This window comes from Syngnathus floridae, chromosome 21 (assembly GCF_059516105.1).
Source record: "Syngnathus floridae isolate MCC-2025c chromosome 21, RoL_Sflo_1.0, whole genome shotgun sequence".
NCBI classification, from domain to species: domain Eukaryota; kingdom Metazoa; phylum Chordata; class Actinopteri; order Syngnathiformes; family Syngnathidae; genus Syngnathus; species Syngnathus floridae.
The window spans coordinates 5,360,525-5,375,226 of record NC_142433.1 but is presented as its reverse complement, the minus strand read 5'-3'; the positions used below and the strand labels follow the sequence as shown (position 1 = coordinate 5,375,226).

Here is a 14,702-nt window from a genome sequence, read left to right as displayed (position 1 = left end):
TTGATTGGCCTCGTTTAAACATTTCAAACTTTCAAAACGAATCAGCTGCTTATAAATAAGTGAGCAACAGAAAAATATATCTGCAATACTTCAACCTCATAAAAAGATTTATTTACAGTTGCTGTTAACATGTACAGTGTTTGAGTAATTTGTAGGAAATCGAAATTCAATCTAATGAAAGTTTGGGGCGATTACTTTCGTTCGTGCTCAGCCCCACCAACGCTGCTGGGGCGGAGACGCCGTGATAGGCGGCTCCACGTCAAAAACAGCATCGGTCCCCGTCGAGGAGAAGACAAAGTAGAGGTTGGCGGCCAGCATGACCAACATCGGGAAAAAGGACAGACCAAAACCAAGGCCTCGGGCGCTGCTGCCCAGCGACAAGCACAGCCAGTAGATCAACCTGAGGCGGGGGAAAAAAAATAGCCATTATGCAATCAAGTTTTCATACAAAACTGTGGTGGTGTTGTAGTACCTTCCAAAGACAAAGATGATGGTGAGCAGCGGCACTATTTTGACAAGGTCGTGGCTAACGTAGGACGCCAAGGTAGCCAGCTGGAGGAAGTAGAAGAGGAAGAGTCCCACCGAATCGCTGACGTAATGTCTGTGCACTGACACTTTCCTGTTTGGCGCTTTGTTCTGGGAGCAAGGGGTCAGCTCGCCATAGCGAACTCTGGCCACGCCATGCACCAGCACGCCTACAAACGCACAACACAGTGAGTTCAACCCACAATGTGAACTTGATCCTCCCCCAGGTTGACCCCTAAGAGGCAAAGTTACCAAGCAATATGGGAACTGAGGCGAAGACGGCGCATCGCAGTGTGTACACCACCCTGTGGGGGGCGCTGCCCATCAGTGGGGAGTCAAAGGGCAGGAGTGCGTATCCGCCCCACACCAAGAAAGGAAACACCAGCGCCGCTGATGCCGTCCACAAGGCCAGCTTCAGCTTCTCGCTGCACAAGGCTGAACACAACACGGGTCAGCAATGGAGGCAACGCTGCGATACTAATTTTGAGGTCTACTCACTGTTTGGCTGTTCATCCCAGTCGTCATAAATTGGCGCCGTTTGTGACTCCCTCGGGTTCTCCTTATGATCATCTATGTCCACGTCCAGTTTGCTCTCTTGGGGGACGACCACACTGGACTGGCGTCGCAGTATTTTCACCTGAGGAGTGAAACCAGTGGTACCTTTCTCCGAGACGCAATTGGACGTTTCTTCTTCCTCGTGTTCATCATCGGCCAGCGATCCATCTCCTTTGCTGTCTCTCGGCGACGGAACCAGATCATCTCGCCACTTGTCGCCCTCGGGCATGCTCTCGCGCCACTTGGCTTTGCTCAGACCCTCGTCTTTGTCCTCGGTGTCGGACATGCAAACCCCCGAGGAGACGCCATCCGTGTCCTCGCTCTTCTTGTCCCTGTCCTCGCTCTTCTTGTCCCTGTCGCCAGGCCATGGCAAGGTGACGTCGCTGGCTCCTGGAACCACCTCTTCCTCTATTTTTACTTTTTCTTCATCTTCTTCCTTCAAATCTTCTTCTGCAATCCTGTTACCTCCCGTCAGCTGGCTTGGTGCAATCGGGCCGACTGGCAGAAGCTTATGCAGCTCCTCGTCGGACAATGGGCCAGACATGATTAGTCCTCTTCAAAGAGTCGAGGTAAAACTGCAAAACTGTCTATGAATGCGAAGTTGTAAGGCCGTCAAAAACACGTCCTCCACGTTCACAGTAGCATCATTTAATTTCCCCTGTGAGGAGTTAACATTTCAAAATGATTAAAAAACACTTCAACATCTTTGAAACAATGTAAAAGGGGATATAAAAAGTCCTCACACCTTTATTCAAATGCAAGGATTTTCTGCTTTGTCGCTTACGAGGTCATGGCTGCATGATGAGAACATTCTAAAATAGAAAATATTTTTTAAATGACTCATCTTTGGATCAGAAAACCTGATATTTGAATAGGGGTGTGCAGACTTTATATAATCACGCTTGTGACTTGGGGATGTTATTGTCACGCCTAACCCTTTTTTTATTTTAGGTTTTGTTATTAAATATTTTAAAATCAAAACTTACCTGTATTTTACATTGTAATAGGAGAAAAAAAAGAGACCTCTCGAATAAACAGTTTCGTTTAATGATTAGCAGGAAGTATTTGTTGTGTACGTACCTATTCGTGGTGACTCTTGACCAGAGTAATCTAAAAATATATATATATATACTGACAGTAAACTCTACCAGCGTTAATAACTTTCAAACACCAGTTTGTGTTTTGACAGGAACATTTTGAATGTCACTGTTGGGGGGCAACTGAACCAAATCAAACATTATCGACGCAAGTGTGAGCTAAAAAACAATTGCGGAGGAATTTTTAACTTTGGAACTTGTTAGGCCAACTTTCGCACACTAAGAACAGAAATATACGTAAACTGTCCACTCACCTCGTTAGTCCACCCACACACGCTGAAGTGAGTCGAATTAAGTAGAGAAAAGTGAAAACTTGTTTTGTGTTTTTAATCGTTCGTCATAGGCGGAAGTGATAAAAAGTTAGCATGACAGGTGTGGTAGGCGTACGCGGTACCTGCGTGGTGACGTAATCGCCCAAAGATTTAATTTTCTTGTTGTCTGGAACAAGTTAAGTCCGATAGGTTTGCTTTTCAGGTTTTATTCCTGCAACAAAATTAGAATATAGCACGAGATATATATGGTAAAACTTGTCTGTTTTGGGATTCCCGGAAGTTATCACTGGCAGCATTTTTCATACTGACCAGGAGATGTCGACAGAGAGGCACCAGAAGTTTCGACCTCACCAAGATGGCCGCGGTGGTCGAGCCGGTTTGTCACTTCCGGCTTGGGGCCGAACGCAAGGGGGAATATCAAGGCCTCGCTTCCGGTTGTTCCTCCTTTTCGGCAGCGGCTATATCCTCGCCAACATGCCAGTGAGTATCCGCACCACCTTATCTAACGATATTTCTCCTCGTTTAATAGCGTTTTGACGTCCGTTTGCGACCCTACGTTTAGCTGAGAGCTTTCCGATTTCGCTCCTGCGTTCCTCAGCCATCCTTGCTGACTTGTAGACGCACTTTGTCCGAAATCAAACTGCATTTTTTTTCGAGTGCATTGAGGCTCAAGATGGCGGCGCGCACACGGCAAACATGGTGACAGTCGCGCCGAGCCTTGTTCTTCGACGACTCCCTCTGTGCTTCTTCATGTTAAATAAATAGCCCGTTTTGGGGCGAGTACGCTTTTTAAAATAATTTATTAGGTTTGCAATGCCCCTAAAAAAATAACGGGCAGGTTACCTAACCTGTCATGTTGGCAAACTTGTAAGACAAATTCGGAACAACCGGTTTGGATAAATTATAAACCTGTGGTATCGCTACTATATCATGTCCCGCCTTTAACACCACGATTGCCAATTATTTATTGTCGCCCTACTAGCTCGCGAAAGACTTGTTGCACCCATCTCCAGAGGAGACAAGGAGGAGGCACAAGAAGAAGCGCCTTGTTCAAAGTCCCAACTCTTACTTTATGGATGTCAAATGTCCAGGTAAGGTGCTGCAACGTTGCCAAATGACTTTAGGGCAAAATCCAGTTTTAGAATTTGATTTTGTTTGTGCAGGATGCTACAAGATTACAACAGTGTTCAGCCACGCTCAGACTGTCGTACTGTGCGTCGGCTGCTCGACGGTCTTGTGTCAGCCCACAGGCGGAAAAGCACGTCTAACAGAGGGTCAGTATCACCCAGCTGGAAAATACATTTGTGGCTTTACTTGAGACAAGCTTAATGTCAAAGTAGCCCCCAAGAACACATAAGGAGCCCACAGGCTAGAAATGTTAGTTTGAAGACTGTCAACTGCTGAGTAAGCTGCAATAATAGTTTTTTTTTCCACAGAGGATCAAGAATATTATTTTGTTTGCTTGTGTTGCACCTCTAGTTTTCTAATGCCTGTCGAGGTACCACTGAGTAGTACCATTCTTTATTGTGAAGAGTAAAATGTAGGTTAAGGAAAGTCAAGATTAGTTTACTCCTTTGTTGTTTTCCCTGCACTACTAGGTGACTGGACTTCCTGTTTGGTGGTCTTCTAGTCACAATGATGTGCCAGATAAACCTCAGTTTGCAGAAGGGTTGAGCTAGACCATTGGTTCCCCCCTTTCGAAGACTGAGAACAAGCCTCTAAGCTCTCAGTGTTTGTAGTCAAAGTACAGTTAGCTGACGGATGAGCACTGACTTTTTTTTGGTCTCTTGTCTTGTGTTCCTCAGGGTGCTCGTTCAGGAGGAAGCAGCACTAAAATGTTTCTGGAACTGAAGAGGTGACGAAGGGACGGAGCGCGGGAGAAAGACGCCACCATGGCATGAGATGTAACCGCCGCCCTCAGTTTCTTGTTTCTCAATAAAATGTTTTGGCTAAATGAACAAGTTGGATTCTTTGAGGCAAGTGCTTTATTCTAAATGACTTCTGGGATTCTGAAGAAACAACTACTTCATAAAACTAAAGTAAAAATAGCTACCTTGCTGTTCATCATTGAGCTCAGTAATAAATTATGATTTGGCGAAAAAAAAGTCAGTGTACCATGTCGAACTTAAATTTTGTGGCACAGTTAAGGGCTGCTAATTAATAGGTATGTGAAAATGTGAAATTTGTCATCTTCAATGCTCTTTTGACAGCACGTCATGTTTTAAATGTACAATAAAATGATGTTTTTTGCACCTACAACACAATTTGAGAGCAAATAAGCACATTCCACGTGGATGATAACCCACAAACTAAAAAGTATGTTATAAAATTGTTCTGCATAGACAGCACACGTTTTGTAATAGACCCAAAAAATAAATATATTCGTTGGAAAATGAGCAAGTTATGGCTTTTGACAGGGGAGGCGCCGTTGAGAAACGTCATCATTCCGCGACGCGACAATTGGACCAATAGGCTTCCAGGTCATGTTAGCCAATGAGAAGATGCCAACTCCATTTGAACAGTGAAGCGGGCTCTCGTTGCTATTGTATGGTGAACTCAAGGGAGCGCCACCCTCAACGCCGTCGACCTCCCCAAAACACAACAGAAAACTCCAATAATTCCAAAATATACCTCTGTGGAATCGTTTAAGGTAAAATGTGTGCTTTTTACACCACCTTGCGTGTTTGTTTGCCACTTTCATGACTTAAAATAGTCATTCATGTTTTCGAGGCTAGCTTAGCCGACCTAGCTAAATGAACAAACGTAAATTTCCGACGACTTGCCGCTAAACGGTTACATTTAACAACTTATTAAATTGATAAGTAAAAAAAATGCTTCCTGAAACTGTCCTTGACGCTATTTTATTCCCTCTCCACCAGGCTGTCAACATGTCGCACAAACAGATATACTACTCTGATAAATATGACGATGAGAAATATGAATACAGGTATGTGCATGGCTAAAGTACGTCAACATATATTTATGCAATTATGTTGGCAAAATCCAATTGCTAGAAACCCTGCAGGCTTTGTGATTTTTTTTTCTCTCTGTTTTGTGGAATTATGTAGACACGTCATGCTGCCCAAGGACATTGCAAAGCGTGTGCCAAAGACTCATTTGATGTCAGAATCCGAATGGAGGAACCTTGGCGTGCAGCAGAGCCAAGGATGGGTGCACTACATGATCCACCAACCAGGTAAGTTTGATTATTTTATTTTGATCGAAAATGATCACATAGTACCAGCCAGCTAAATTATAAATTTTGGAATGAAAGTGTCACATTCATAGTACCAGCCAGGTAAATTTTAGCTTTTGGAATGAAAATGTCCATTTCATAGTGCCAGGTAAGTTTTTGGAATGACAATGTCACATTTATAGTATGGAAACAAATGGTTCTAAGCACATGAGTGCATCTAAGTGTTTAAAATAAAATACTGTAGTCCTGTCATGGTTGTGGTCTCATTGTGCAGATATTGCCACCATTTTGATTAAAAATGTACATTAATTTTTTTTTTTAATAACTGTGGAACATTGTGGGTTGTCACTTGTGTATTCAACAAAAAGGTGTTTCTGGAACACCTGAGTTTTTATTGTTGGAAAAATGTACTACAATTTCTGCACACATAAAAAAAAAAAAAAAGCTCAGTTTGATATTCAGGGTCAGGCAAGTTGCTTTCCAAATGCAGCATTGGAGAATACCAAGTTCACTAAAAGAACAACAAAGTTATTTGAAAACAATAATGGCCTTCAACATGACAGTAAATTAACAATAATATTTTAATCCCCCCGCCCCAATTTTAATAGTATCCTTATTTTTTTCAAATATAAATAAATCAAAGTAATTTAATGGCAATTTAGTTGACGATAGATTACAATCTTTTACACGTAACTAATTCAATAATCCACTTTTTCTTTTCCCACCTCACAGAGCCACACATCTTGCTCTTCAGGCGTCCCCTGCCCAACCAAAAGTAAAGAAACAAAACTGTAGCAGTCGTGCTGTTGGATTACAAAGCTCTTGCGTGGCACTGGCCTGACTTGAAACAGATCATGTCGTGGACTGAAAAGGGCGATCGTAAAATGACTTGAACATCATCGGCGTTAATGGAAGAAGAGTCGAAGTATCACTTCAGTTTTGATGGGGGTAAAAATAGACTTATGAACTTTTGCTGTCTGCTTGTCTACTAATCTTTCTGTCAAAGTTGCCTACGGTTTATTTTCTTTTTTTTACGTACTGAGTCGAGATCTAGGGGGAGGAAAAAAAGCCAAAAAGTAAAGTTTGGACTCTCACTTGTGGTGTTCATTAGACAACATCACGGACATGCGGCGTGACATTGCTGCTAGGTGAAAATAAACGTTTCGCTGATTTTTGTCATGAAAGCTGCTTTAGTGGATTTGATCATCCTTGTTTGCCTTTTTTTTTTTTTATCACCCCCTTGCGAGAGAAAGGAATGCCGGAATGTAGGCTAATTGTGAACACGTGCTCCTCGGTATCTATGAATGTTGTGCCATTTATGAAATAAATATCAAATGTTTTTAAATGCACATGCATGTGATCTTTTTATTTATAAATATCTAATTTAGTTTATAAAATGAACTAAAACAAATTATGAACAAAAATATTTTTGGGACAATTTTGTGGTATTACAAAATACCACAAAAGTGAGCTTTTAAAATAGACTGAAATTTGCTTTTTTTTTTTTTTTAAAGGTTTCTTTTTGTTGTGTGAACAGTAGGGGACAGTACAAAAACCCCAGTCTGCGCTTTTGTTGCACGAAACAGATTTTTTTGTGACATTGTTGGTATTCAACTTCTGAATTTTGCCTTCCATTTGCAAGAAAACCACCCGTTAGCTATTTACTTTGGTCTTTCAGTGCTGTGAACAAACAAAATCCCGCCTGTCCCAGATGCACTCACTTTGACTTTGCTTCAGTCGGTCTCGGCACAGCAGGGGTCAACGCCACATGTCAAAGCTAATGTAGCAAAGAAAGACTTTAGGCCCCGTCTGACAATTCCCAGAAAATATTGCCGAGGTAATCACGGTAGCCGGTCGGCAATTGCAGCTTCCCGCTGAGATCCAGACGTGCAATCTTGCAAGCCTTAAAGGTGTGATGGGGCGTTAGGAAAAAGCTTGTGCATCTGCCGCCGCTATCTCCGAATCAGCTTCTAAAATTGCTTCCTGTTGCTGCCGTAAAGGCAAATGATAACCCGAGTCTGCGGCTGTATTTACCGAATCGCAAAGAGTGGCAAAATGAGCCAATTTATGTGGCAGGTGACCTTTTACTCCAAATGTGCCTGCTAGGTTGTTAGTTCTCTCCTCCGGTCCCAAAGTCTCGCTTGCGGTAAACATCCAGTTGGCTGCATACACTTTTGCATCTTGGATTAAAGTGGAAAATGTCAACGAATGCCAGTCATAAAGTTTGAAAAATGACTCTGGCAGCCATGTTATTGTCTTCGTATAACCAAGTGTTGAAAGTTGGAATGAGCCAGTTGTGTAGATTTATAAAAGTGTGTCGATACTACTGCAGTGATACCACTTGAGAAGTGGCTAAAAATTCTACTCTTAAAAATTCATGATAAAAAAAAAAAAAGACTTGTTTCAAACCCGCTGGTAATGTTTCTTCAAAATTGTTGCATCAAGTTCTGAATTGTAAGTATTGTAAATTAATTTCCACTGTGGGGTTCCCGGGTTCAAGCCATTTCTCCGTTTTTTAAACAATAACTAAAATGTTGTCTCTGGGTGTAATTATACTATTGTCCACAAGGTGGTGCCACCGGTGTAAATTTGAAAGAAGTCATCCACCTAGCTTTACAATTTGACGTGTTTTTAAACTCGACACACTTGTGATGTGCATATATATATTTGAGCATCATCATTGGTGTATATTAAGTTATTTTTTATAGTTTGGAATAAACAATATTATACCGTATTTTTGTCAACCAATTAATGTTTATTTGTGTGTTGGAATTTGAAATTTAAGGGCCATAAATGCTATTAAAACATGCCTAGATTATTTTTACGATGATTATTTCTATATAGTGGATAAAGTCATTGCAAGGTTGGTCTGGAATGCTCGATAAAAATTTTGGCAGCCTTTTTTCGTGTCACCATAAATGAAAAATGTGCCATTCAAACAATTTATGCTGAACTCAAAACCACGTTTCTTGTCCTAAGGGACTGTTAGTGCTGCTTTGTTGAATTTGGGCAGTCAGGAAATCTTTCGAACGGAACTCATAGACGACATCGACATTACAAAATACCACAAAATTGAGCTTTTAAAATGGACTGAAATGAGCCAGCAGGGGCGTGATGGAGGGTGACTGGAGGAGATTTAACAGCAGTGAGAAATGGGAGGGGCTGGGGGGGGGGGCTTTTAAAGGGTAAAAGGTGAGACAGGAGCGACTGGATGAGGAGTACAAAAAGGCCGAGGAAGGCGAGAAAGAAGGTCAGATAGGAAAGGGAGAAGAGTATTTATGTCTGGGTGTCGTGGACATGGCGGGGGGGCTCCTTCGAGAACTTTGATAGAGTGAGATGGGGAAGGCGAGAGCTGTTTGCAGCTAGAATGACGAGTCTATGCTTTAACAAACCTGAGATAAATTAAGCCATGAATAATGCATCCCCCCATGAAATATATTATTTAGCTACTGAAAATCCAAAATGCTTCGTCGCCTCTTATGACTCACAACTTTTAGGTGAAGGCTCTGAATTATTTAGGCAATTTCCTCGTGTAAGAATCCGACATGTCAGATCGCAAAACAATGGCGGTTGATTGGATTAAAGCAAAAAGAAGACACTTGTCCTCACCTGAGATTTAAAATAATCACACTCTCATATCCGAGTGTTGCCGATTAGACGTGGAGAATTGGCGGCGAAGGACCAAACGAGGACATAAATTAAACTTTAGAGCCGTCGTGTTAAACGTCGCATTAAAGTCGCTGGAGCGCGACGGAGAATTCGTGAAGTGGATTCAAATTGATCGCCTGCTTAAAATGGATACCTGCCAGCAACTTGAGCAGGCAATTGTGATTTTTAAGTTTTGTAATACACATTAGCAGCATCAAGCAAGTTAGTTTAAACGAATTAGGTTAGCGTAGCTCCTTTAGAGTGCCTCGTTGTCAGCTGCGAGTGTGCGCTGAGAGTATTTTTAAAAAATGAGACAAATCGAGAGCATCACTTACAGGAAAGTGTTGGCTCTTTAGATGTCCCCTTTAATACATTTACCTTCAAGTCCTGTTAAACAAAAAAACCCGATGAGGTCATTTCCAGCCAGGCATGCCATTTCTAGCAGCATTTTGGAATTCATCCTTGACACGTCTTTGGTAGGCCTCACTCGACTTCATCTCTCTAAGTGCCTCGCCGAGCATTAGGCAGCCTTGCCCGAGCACTTTTGCTGATAAAATTAAAAAAAAAAAAAAATCCCTAATGGACTAGCCATCGATCTGGTTTGGATTCCAACCCTGACGTGTCCCTTTTGAACATACATACGATGCAGCTCTGCTTACCTTGCATTTAGCCACCACTGGCAAACATGCAAAAAAAAAAAAAAATCCCCTTCAACCGAACGACACAAGCTCAAAATCAATTTCGACATAACCGAGCGCTTCATCTTCATTTTCACTCATGACGGCTTTTGACTGCTCTCTTCGTGTAGAACGACGCCATCGGACGGCAAAATGGCGTCGACGCCTGCAAACGGCCTCTATTGATCAGCGCCGCCGATCTTTACGAGCCACTCCTCTCTGAAATGAAAGTGATCAATCGCAAGCGCTCTAACAACCCAAGTGGTATTAATTGGCCGGGCCGCTTAGATTCATCATGGCGCATTACGCCGCCGTCTGACATATTGACCACCAGCGAGGCTACTCGGCCTCCCCCGGGGACGTCCGACGCGGCCGATGAGAGCTTATGAACTAAAGCTCTTCCCTGGTGTCTGCTAAATAGCCTCTTTGCATAAGAGATAGGCACCATATACGCCCCCCCACATCCCCCCCCCCCCACCCCGCTTGTAATCCACAAACACATTTGGGTGTGATGCTCGTCAAATGGTCGAGAAGGAAAAAAAAAATATGAATAATGCATGGCAACATGTACGACTTTTATTGTGTTGATTGTTGCTAGAAAGAGACACGCAGCCGGACACATCGAATGTAGCTTTGTTAATTTATTAGCTTGGATGACATGTAGTCAAAATTGACCCATTTACAGAAGATAATTTTATTTTTAGATGGCTAATTATGCTTTATTAATCCTGCTTGGATATTTTTTTTTATCTGTAGGGAGAAGTGCTATTAAAATAGGTTTAGTCTGGGTCGTTACAGAGATTCATTGGAATACTCCGTTTATTTTTTAATGCCGAAATGACCAGTGTAGGCAATAATGTGCTTTTCTTTGTTTTGTTTTTTTGTGTGTCCCCATTTGATCACAAAACTTTGACTGTATTAGTGTGTCATTCCAGAGCTTTGTGTTGGGTTATTTGAAATGGAAATGAGGTGGGTGAGACTTCTCACATTCTCGCCAGTGACACAGATGGAGCCCGAAAGTGTGAGAAACTAATTACTAAAATGGAAGAAAAATTGCAGAGTTTAGCAGCTATTAAACAGGCGGGGTGGGGAGGGGTAGCTAAAAAAAAAAAAAATGTCCAGCATTATCGAGAGCCGTGCTTATCGTAGGAGAAACATCAGTGGATGGATGGAAGGCACGCACGTGAAAACTGTAATCTTCTCCGACACTTCTTCGCCACGTTCTCCCGGGTGATGACAAGCAGCGGTTATCTCGCCGTTTAATGCTTTTAGCCTCTTCTCTTTTTGAATTAGCTGTCAAAGCCGCCGCGGTCTCCTTGACAATGCTTGCACCGCTGGCTCAAACAGGCTGTCTCGCTTCAAAGATAATTGCTTCATCGGGGCCCTCGCCATTAGCCCACTCACCTGCTCTACCATTTTGCCTGTACACAACTGAAATTATTTTAAAATATATATATTATATATATTTTAAAAGATTTCCTTAATGGTCTAATAAAACGTGATTAACAAGCCCGACGTTTGCAGGCGCCATCTAGTGTTCGTGGTGTGAAGTACACCTTGATGTCCATGTGTAGTAACAGTAGGGAGTTGGTAGGCGACCACGGGGGAACAAAGGATGAGATTATTTTTGGTGGGAGCAGATCATAAAAACATGAAGGGAAAGGAAGACGGTGCAGGATTAGTTGCCACTTCAGGAATGACAAAATAAGAGAGAAGTAGGATGGCAGATGTGGGAATCCCGCCAGTCTCGGTGGGATTAGTTTTGCTGGAGGGAGAAGGGGTGAGGGGGGGGAGGCGTCAGGGAAACAAAACCTCTTATCAATCAATTGTGGACAAAGTGAGAGCAAGGTACAATCTTTCGCCACGCAATCCCGGTCTGCTGGGATGTGTCTATTTACTGGGCTTCGCTGAGTGCGCACCGATCTGCTCAGCGAATTATGTGTTACGCCTCGGGTTTATCTTAAAAACCATTATTTTCAGAGATTACATGATTCCCAGGGCATTAGATAAGGAATTTTATCTTTCCCGATATACAGAATGGAACAAAACCTGTTTCAAAATTCAAATACCGTATTTTCCGCATTATAAGGCGCACCTTCAATGAATGGCCCATTTTAAAACTTTGTCCACATATAAGGCGCACCGGATTATAAGGCGCACCTTCAATGAATGGCCAATTTTAAAACTTTGTCCATATATAAGATATATACATTTGGCCCGCGGGCCGGAATTTGGACACGCCTGCTGTAGTGGCTCAATATTGGTCCATATATAAGGCGCACCTGATTATAAGCCGCACTGTTGGCTTTTGAGAAAATATAGCGCTTTATAGTGCGGAAAATACGGTACACAACAATGATTCCCATTCGCTCCTGTCGCTGTCCCAATACTTTTGTCAGCGTACAGTAAGTGCATGCGGCAATTCACCAGGTGTGTTCCGATATGTTTTTCTGCTGGAGACCCATTAACAAAAGAGCATTCTAATTACCTCCGTCGGTCCGGAGTGACTTTGCGGCGGCGGCGGCGGCAGCGGTGCATGAATCACAATGAGCATCTGCGCCCCTTTTGTCCACGGGGAGGCATTTATTTTACCCTGCAAATGGAAGGCTTGCCTGTGAGATATTTGGCCCCTTTATTGAGGCCATCGGGGGAGCCCTGAACAGGAAAATAACACTCACCTGGGGTGCATTTTCTCTGCATGGAGGCGGGCAAAACAATGCAACAACAACTTCTTATTTTCCCGTGTTCTCTCCGCGGCGCTGCGGACATTTAAATGACAATGATGTAGGCCGGCGTTTTTCACAATGCTAAACATCTTAAGGGATCTTAGAATAGTAGCAAAAAAATGCTAATTTGCCAAACTGCGACTAGGTGACTTTTCACTCCAGTCATAACAAACAGGGACTCCTAAATGGGGAGGGGAGGGGTGCGGGAAGGAGTAACGGTCTCGTGTAGTCAAAGGACGTATACACGGCAAGCGACGTGACACTCTCGGTGATGAGGGTGTACAAAGTGAAAGCAGCACGAGCGGGACTAACATGACACCCCCATTAACAGGGCTGCCTGTCAGTGTCAGTGGCCGGACGGCGGACACGGCCCAGCAGAAATCCGCCATCAGGAGAGAATAACAAGTCCGGCGCTTTGTACAAATTGACTCGGGCGGCCGTCCCGGTGCGGACATCAAACCCCGCGTCGGGACGAATATGATGGTGAGGGGGGTGGGAAGGTTGCGTTGAGGCGGGAGAGGTGGCAGATGGAGGACGAAAAGACGGGAGAGAAGAAGAAGGCTTGTTTAATTAGCGGCCCTGGAGAGAGGCTCGCTTGAGCCGAGTAGCAAGCGGGGAAGTGCTTTAATTGGGCCTCCTCTGAAGCTCACGAGACAGACAGAGAACAAAAAAAAGGGGGCGAACAAAAAGCAGCTGCACTTTTTTTGTCCGCTTGGCTGATAGTGTCCATTTTCTTGAGTTTTATTTTTTCAATCTGAGACTACTCTTGCTAGCTTTTATTGTATTCTTTAGTGATGCCGTTCTGTAGTGCACAAATGCAAAGAACGACACATTTGAGTGCAGGTCAAGGAGAAATTCTGTTGCCGCGGAACAAGCCGGGAGGATATGAATAAGGCAGCCAGCGAGGGGTGGGGGGGTGGGGGGGGCTGCACACCGACAAAGATGGATGGAGTGAAGCATCGGGCGCTACCAGGGCACACACACATCGTCGCGCACATACGAAGGAAAGACGCAATGCACAGAAGGAAAAAAAATATCAAGTCGAGAAGTCCGGGAAGGATAATGAGCAGAGACGGGAAGGAGCATGCCGTGAGAGGAAGAGCCGGCGGCTCGCTTCATCCCAGGCGCCGATAACACTCCCACCACCTCGGCACATTGTTCTTCACCCCAGTGCTGTTTAGGGAACATTATTCTAAGCATAGCGCCCCCCCAGATCAATGCAGGTGACAGCGTATTGGTGATCAATCAAAGTGCCAAGGCCTGATTGATCACACCCCGTCAAACGTGACATAAACAAGGCCTGCCGATCGATAAGATATTACGGCCTTCGCCGTCGGACAAACAGGCTGTCTCAATTAGCCGCCTCCCCAAAAGCACTTTCTTATGCATGCTTGACCCTCAAACAGGAAGAAAAAAAATCAAAAACCCAAAAGGGGCCCATGCATATTTCAGGGGAGCCAGTGCCCCCGCGGCCACCCCTCTAGCACTGCCAGTGGCGTCAAAGTCTAGACACAAAATATGATCAGGATCGGAAAGGTCATTGCAATAAACATTAAACGCAACATAATTCAGCTGTCTTAATTAAAGGTGTGCGCTAATTACGCTCGACTGAAGTTTCTGTACATTCGCAGCAAATAATGAGGCAGGCGCACACATTAAATCGACGCCAAGTCCAGGTCCGCGTCGTCAATGTAAAATGATTGCACGTAAATGAGCCTTGAAGACGGATACGTAGCTACTAATGGCGCGAGCGCTGACGTTGATGTATGCTTTGGTGTTCCGGGTGACGTTCGTTGACCCCGCCGTGTAGCCGCCGCCATTAAAGCGAATCTATCGGAGCGTGATTACACAGCGCCGGGAGATTTGCTAACGATATCGAGCCGCTGACGACTTTTCTTGCATATCAACAGATCGTTAGCGTGATTTCTGTGTGTTTAATCCCCTAGGGAGGTGGAAGAGGAGATATGGACCCAAAAAAAAAAATAATTGGAAGCCTAATGGGCTCA

At 43.7% G+C, this 14,702-nt stretch overlaps 3 protein-coding genes and 1 non-coding gene across 4 annotated transcripts; 3 read left to right on the top strand and 1 right to left on the bottom strand.

Annotated features, from left to right (window-relative positions):
• Positions 1-89: 89 nt before the first annotated feature.
• On the bottom strand, positions 90-2,592 carry tmem79a (transmembrane protein 79a). Its single transcript, XM_088364996.1, has 5 exons — positions 2,432-2,592; positions 1,024-1,738; positions 778-960; positions 473-695; positions 90-400 (listed from the first exon to the last, which is right to left on the bottom strand). The coding sequence occupies exons 2-5, from the start codon at positions 1,622-1,624 to the stop codon at positions 208-210; spliced, it is 1,200 nt and encodes a 399-aa protein (XP_088221122.1). The 5' UTR covers positions 1,625-1,738; positions 2,432-2,592; the 3' UTR covers positions 90-207.
• A 183-nt stretch (positions 2,593-2,775) lies between these two features.
• On the top strand, positions 2,776-4,410 carry rps27.1 (ribosomal protein S27, isoform 1). Its single transcript, XM_088365027.1, has 4 exons — positions 2,776-2,929; positions 3,432-3,540; positions 3,613-3,723; positions 4,255-4,410. The coding sequence occupies exons 1-4, from the start codon at positions 2,924-2,926 to the stop codon at positions 4,281-4,283; spliced, it is 255 nt and encodes an 84-aa protein (XP_088221153.1). The 5' UTR covers positions 2,776-2,923; the 3' UTR covers positions 4,284-4,410.
• LOC148380133 (small nucleolar RNA SNORA35) lies at positions 4,036-4,165 on the top strand. The gene has a single exon (XR_015855267.1). It is a non-coding gene; the product is annotated as a small nucleolar RNA SNORA35 (small nucleolar RNA).
• Positions 4,411-4,941: 531 nt separating the features above from the next.
• LOC148380131 (cyclin-dependent kinases regulatory subunit 1) lies at positions 4,942-6,994 on the top strand. The gene is made up of 4 exons (XM_088365032.1): positions 4,942-5,099; positions 5,329-5,396; positions 5,518-5,645; positions 6,378-6,994. Exons 2-4 carry the CDS (start codon positions 5,338-5,340, stop codon positions 6,422-6,424), a joined length of 234 nt encoding a protein of 77 aa, XP_088221158.1. The 5' UTR covers positions 4,942-5,099; positions 5,329-5,337; the 3' UTR covers positions 6,425-6,994.
• The last annotated feature ends 7,708 nt before the right edge of the window (positions 6,995-14,702 follow it).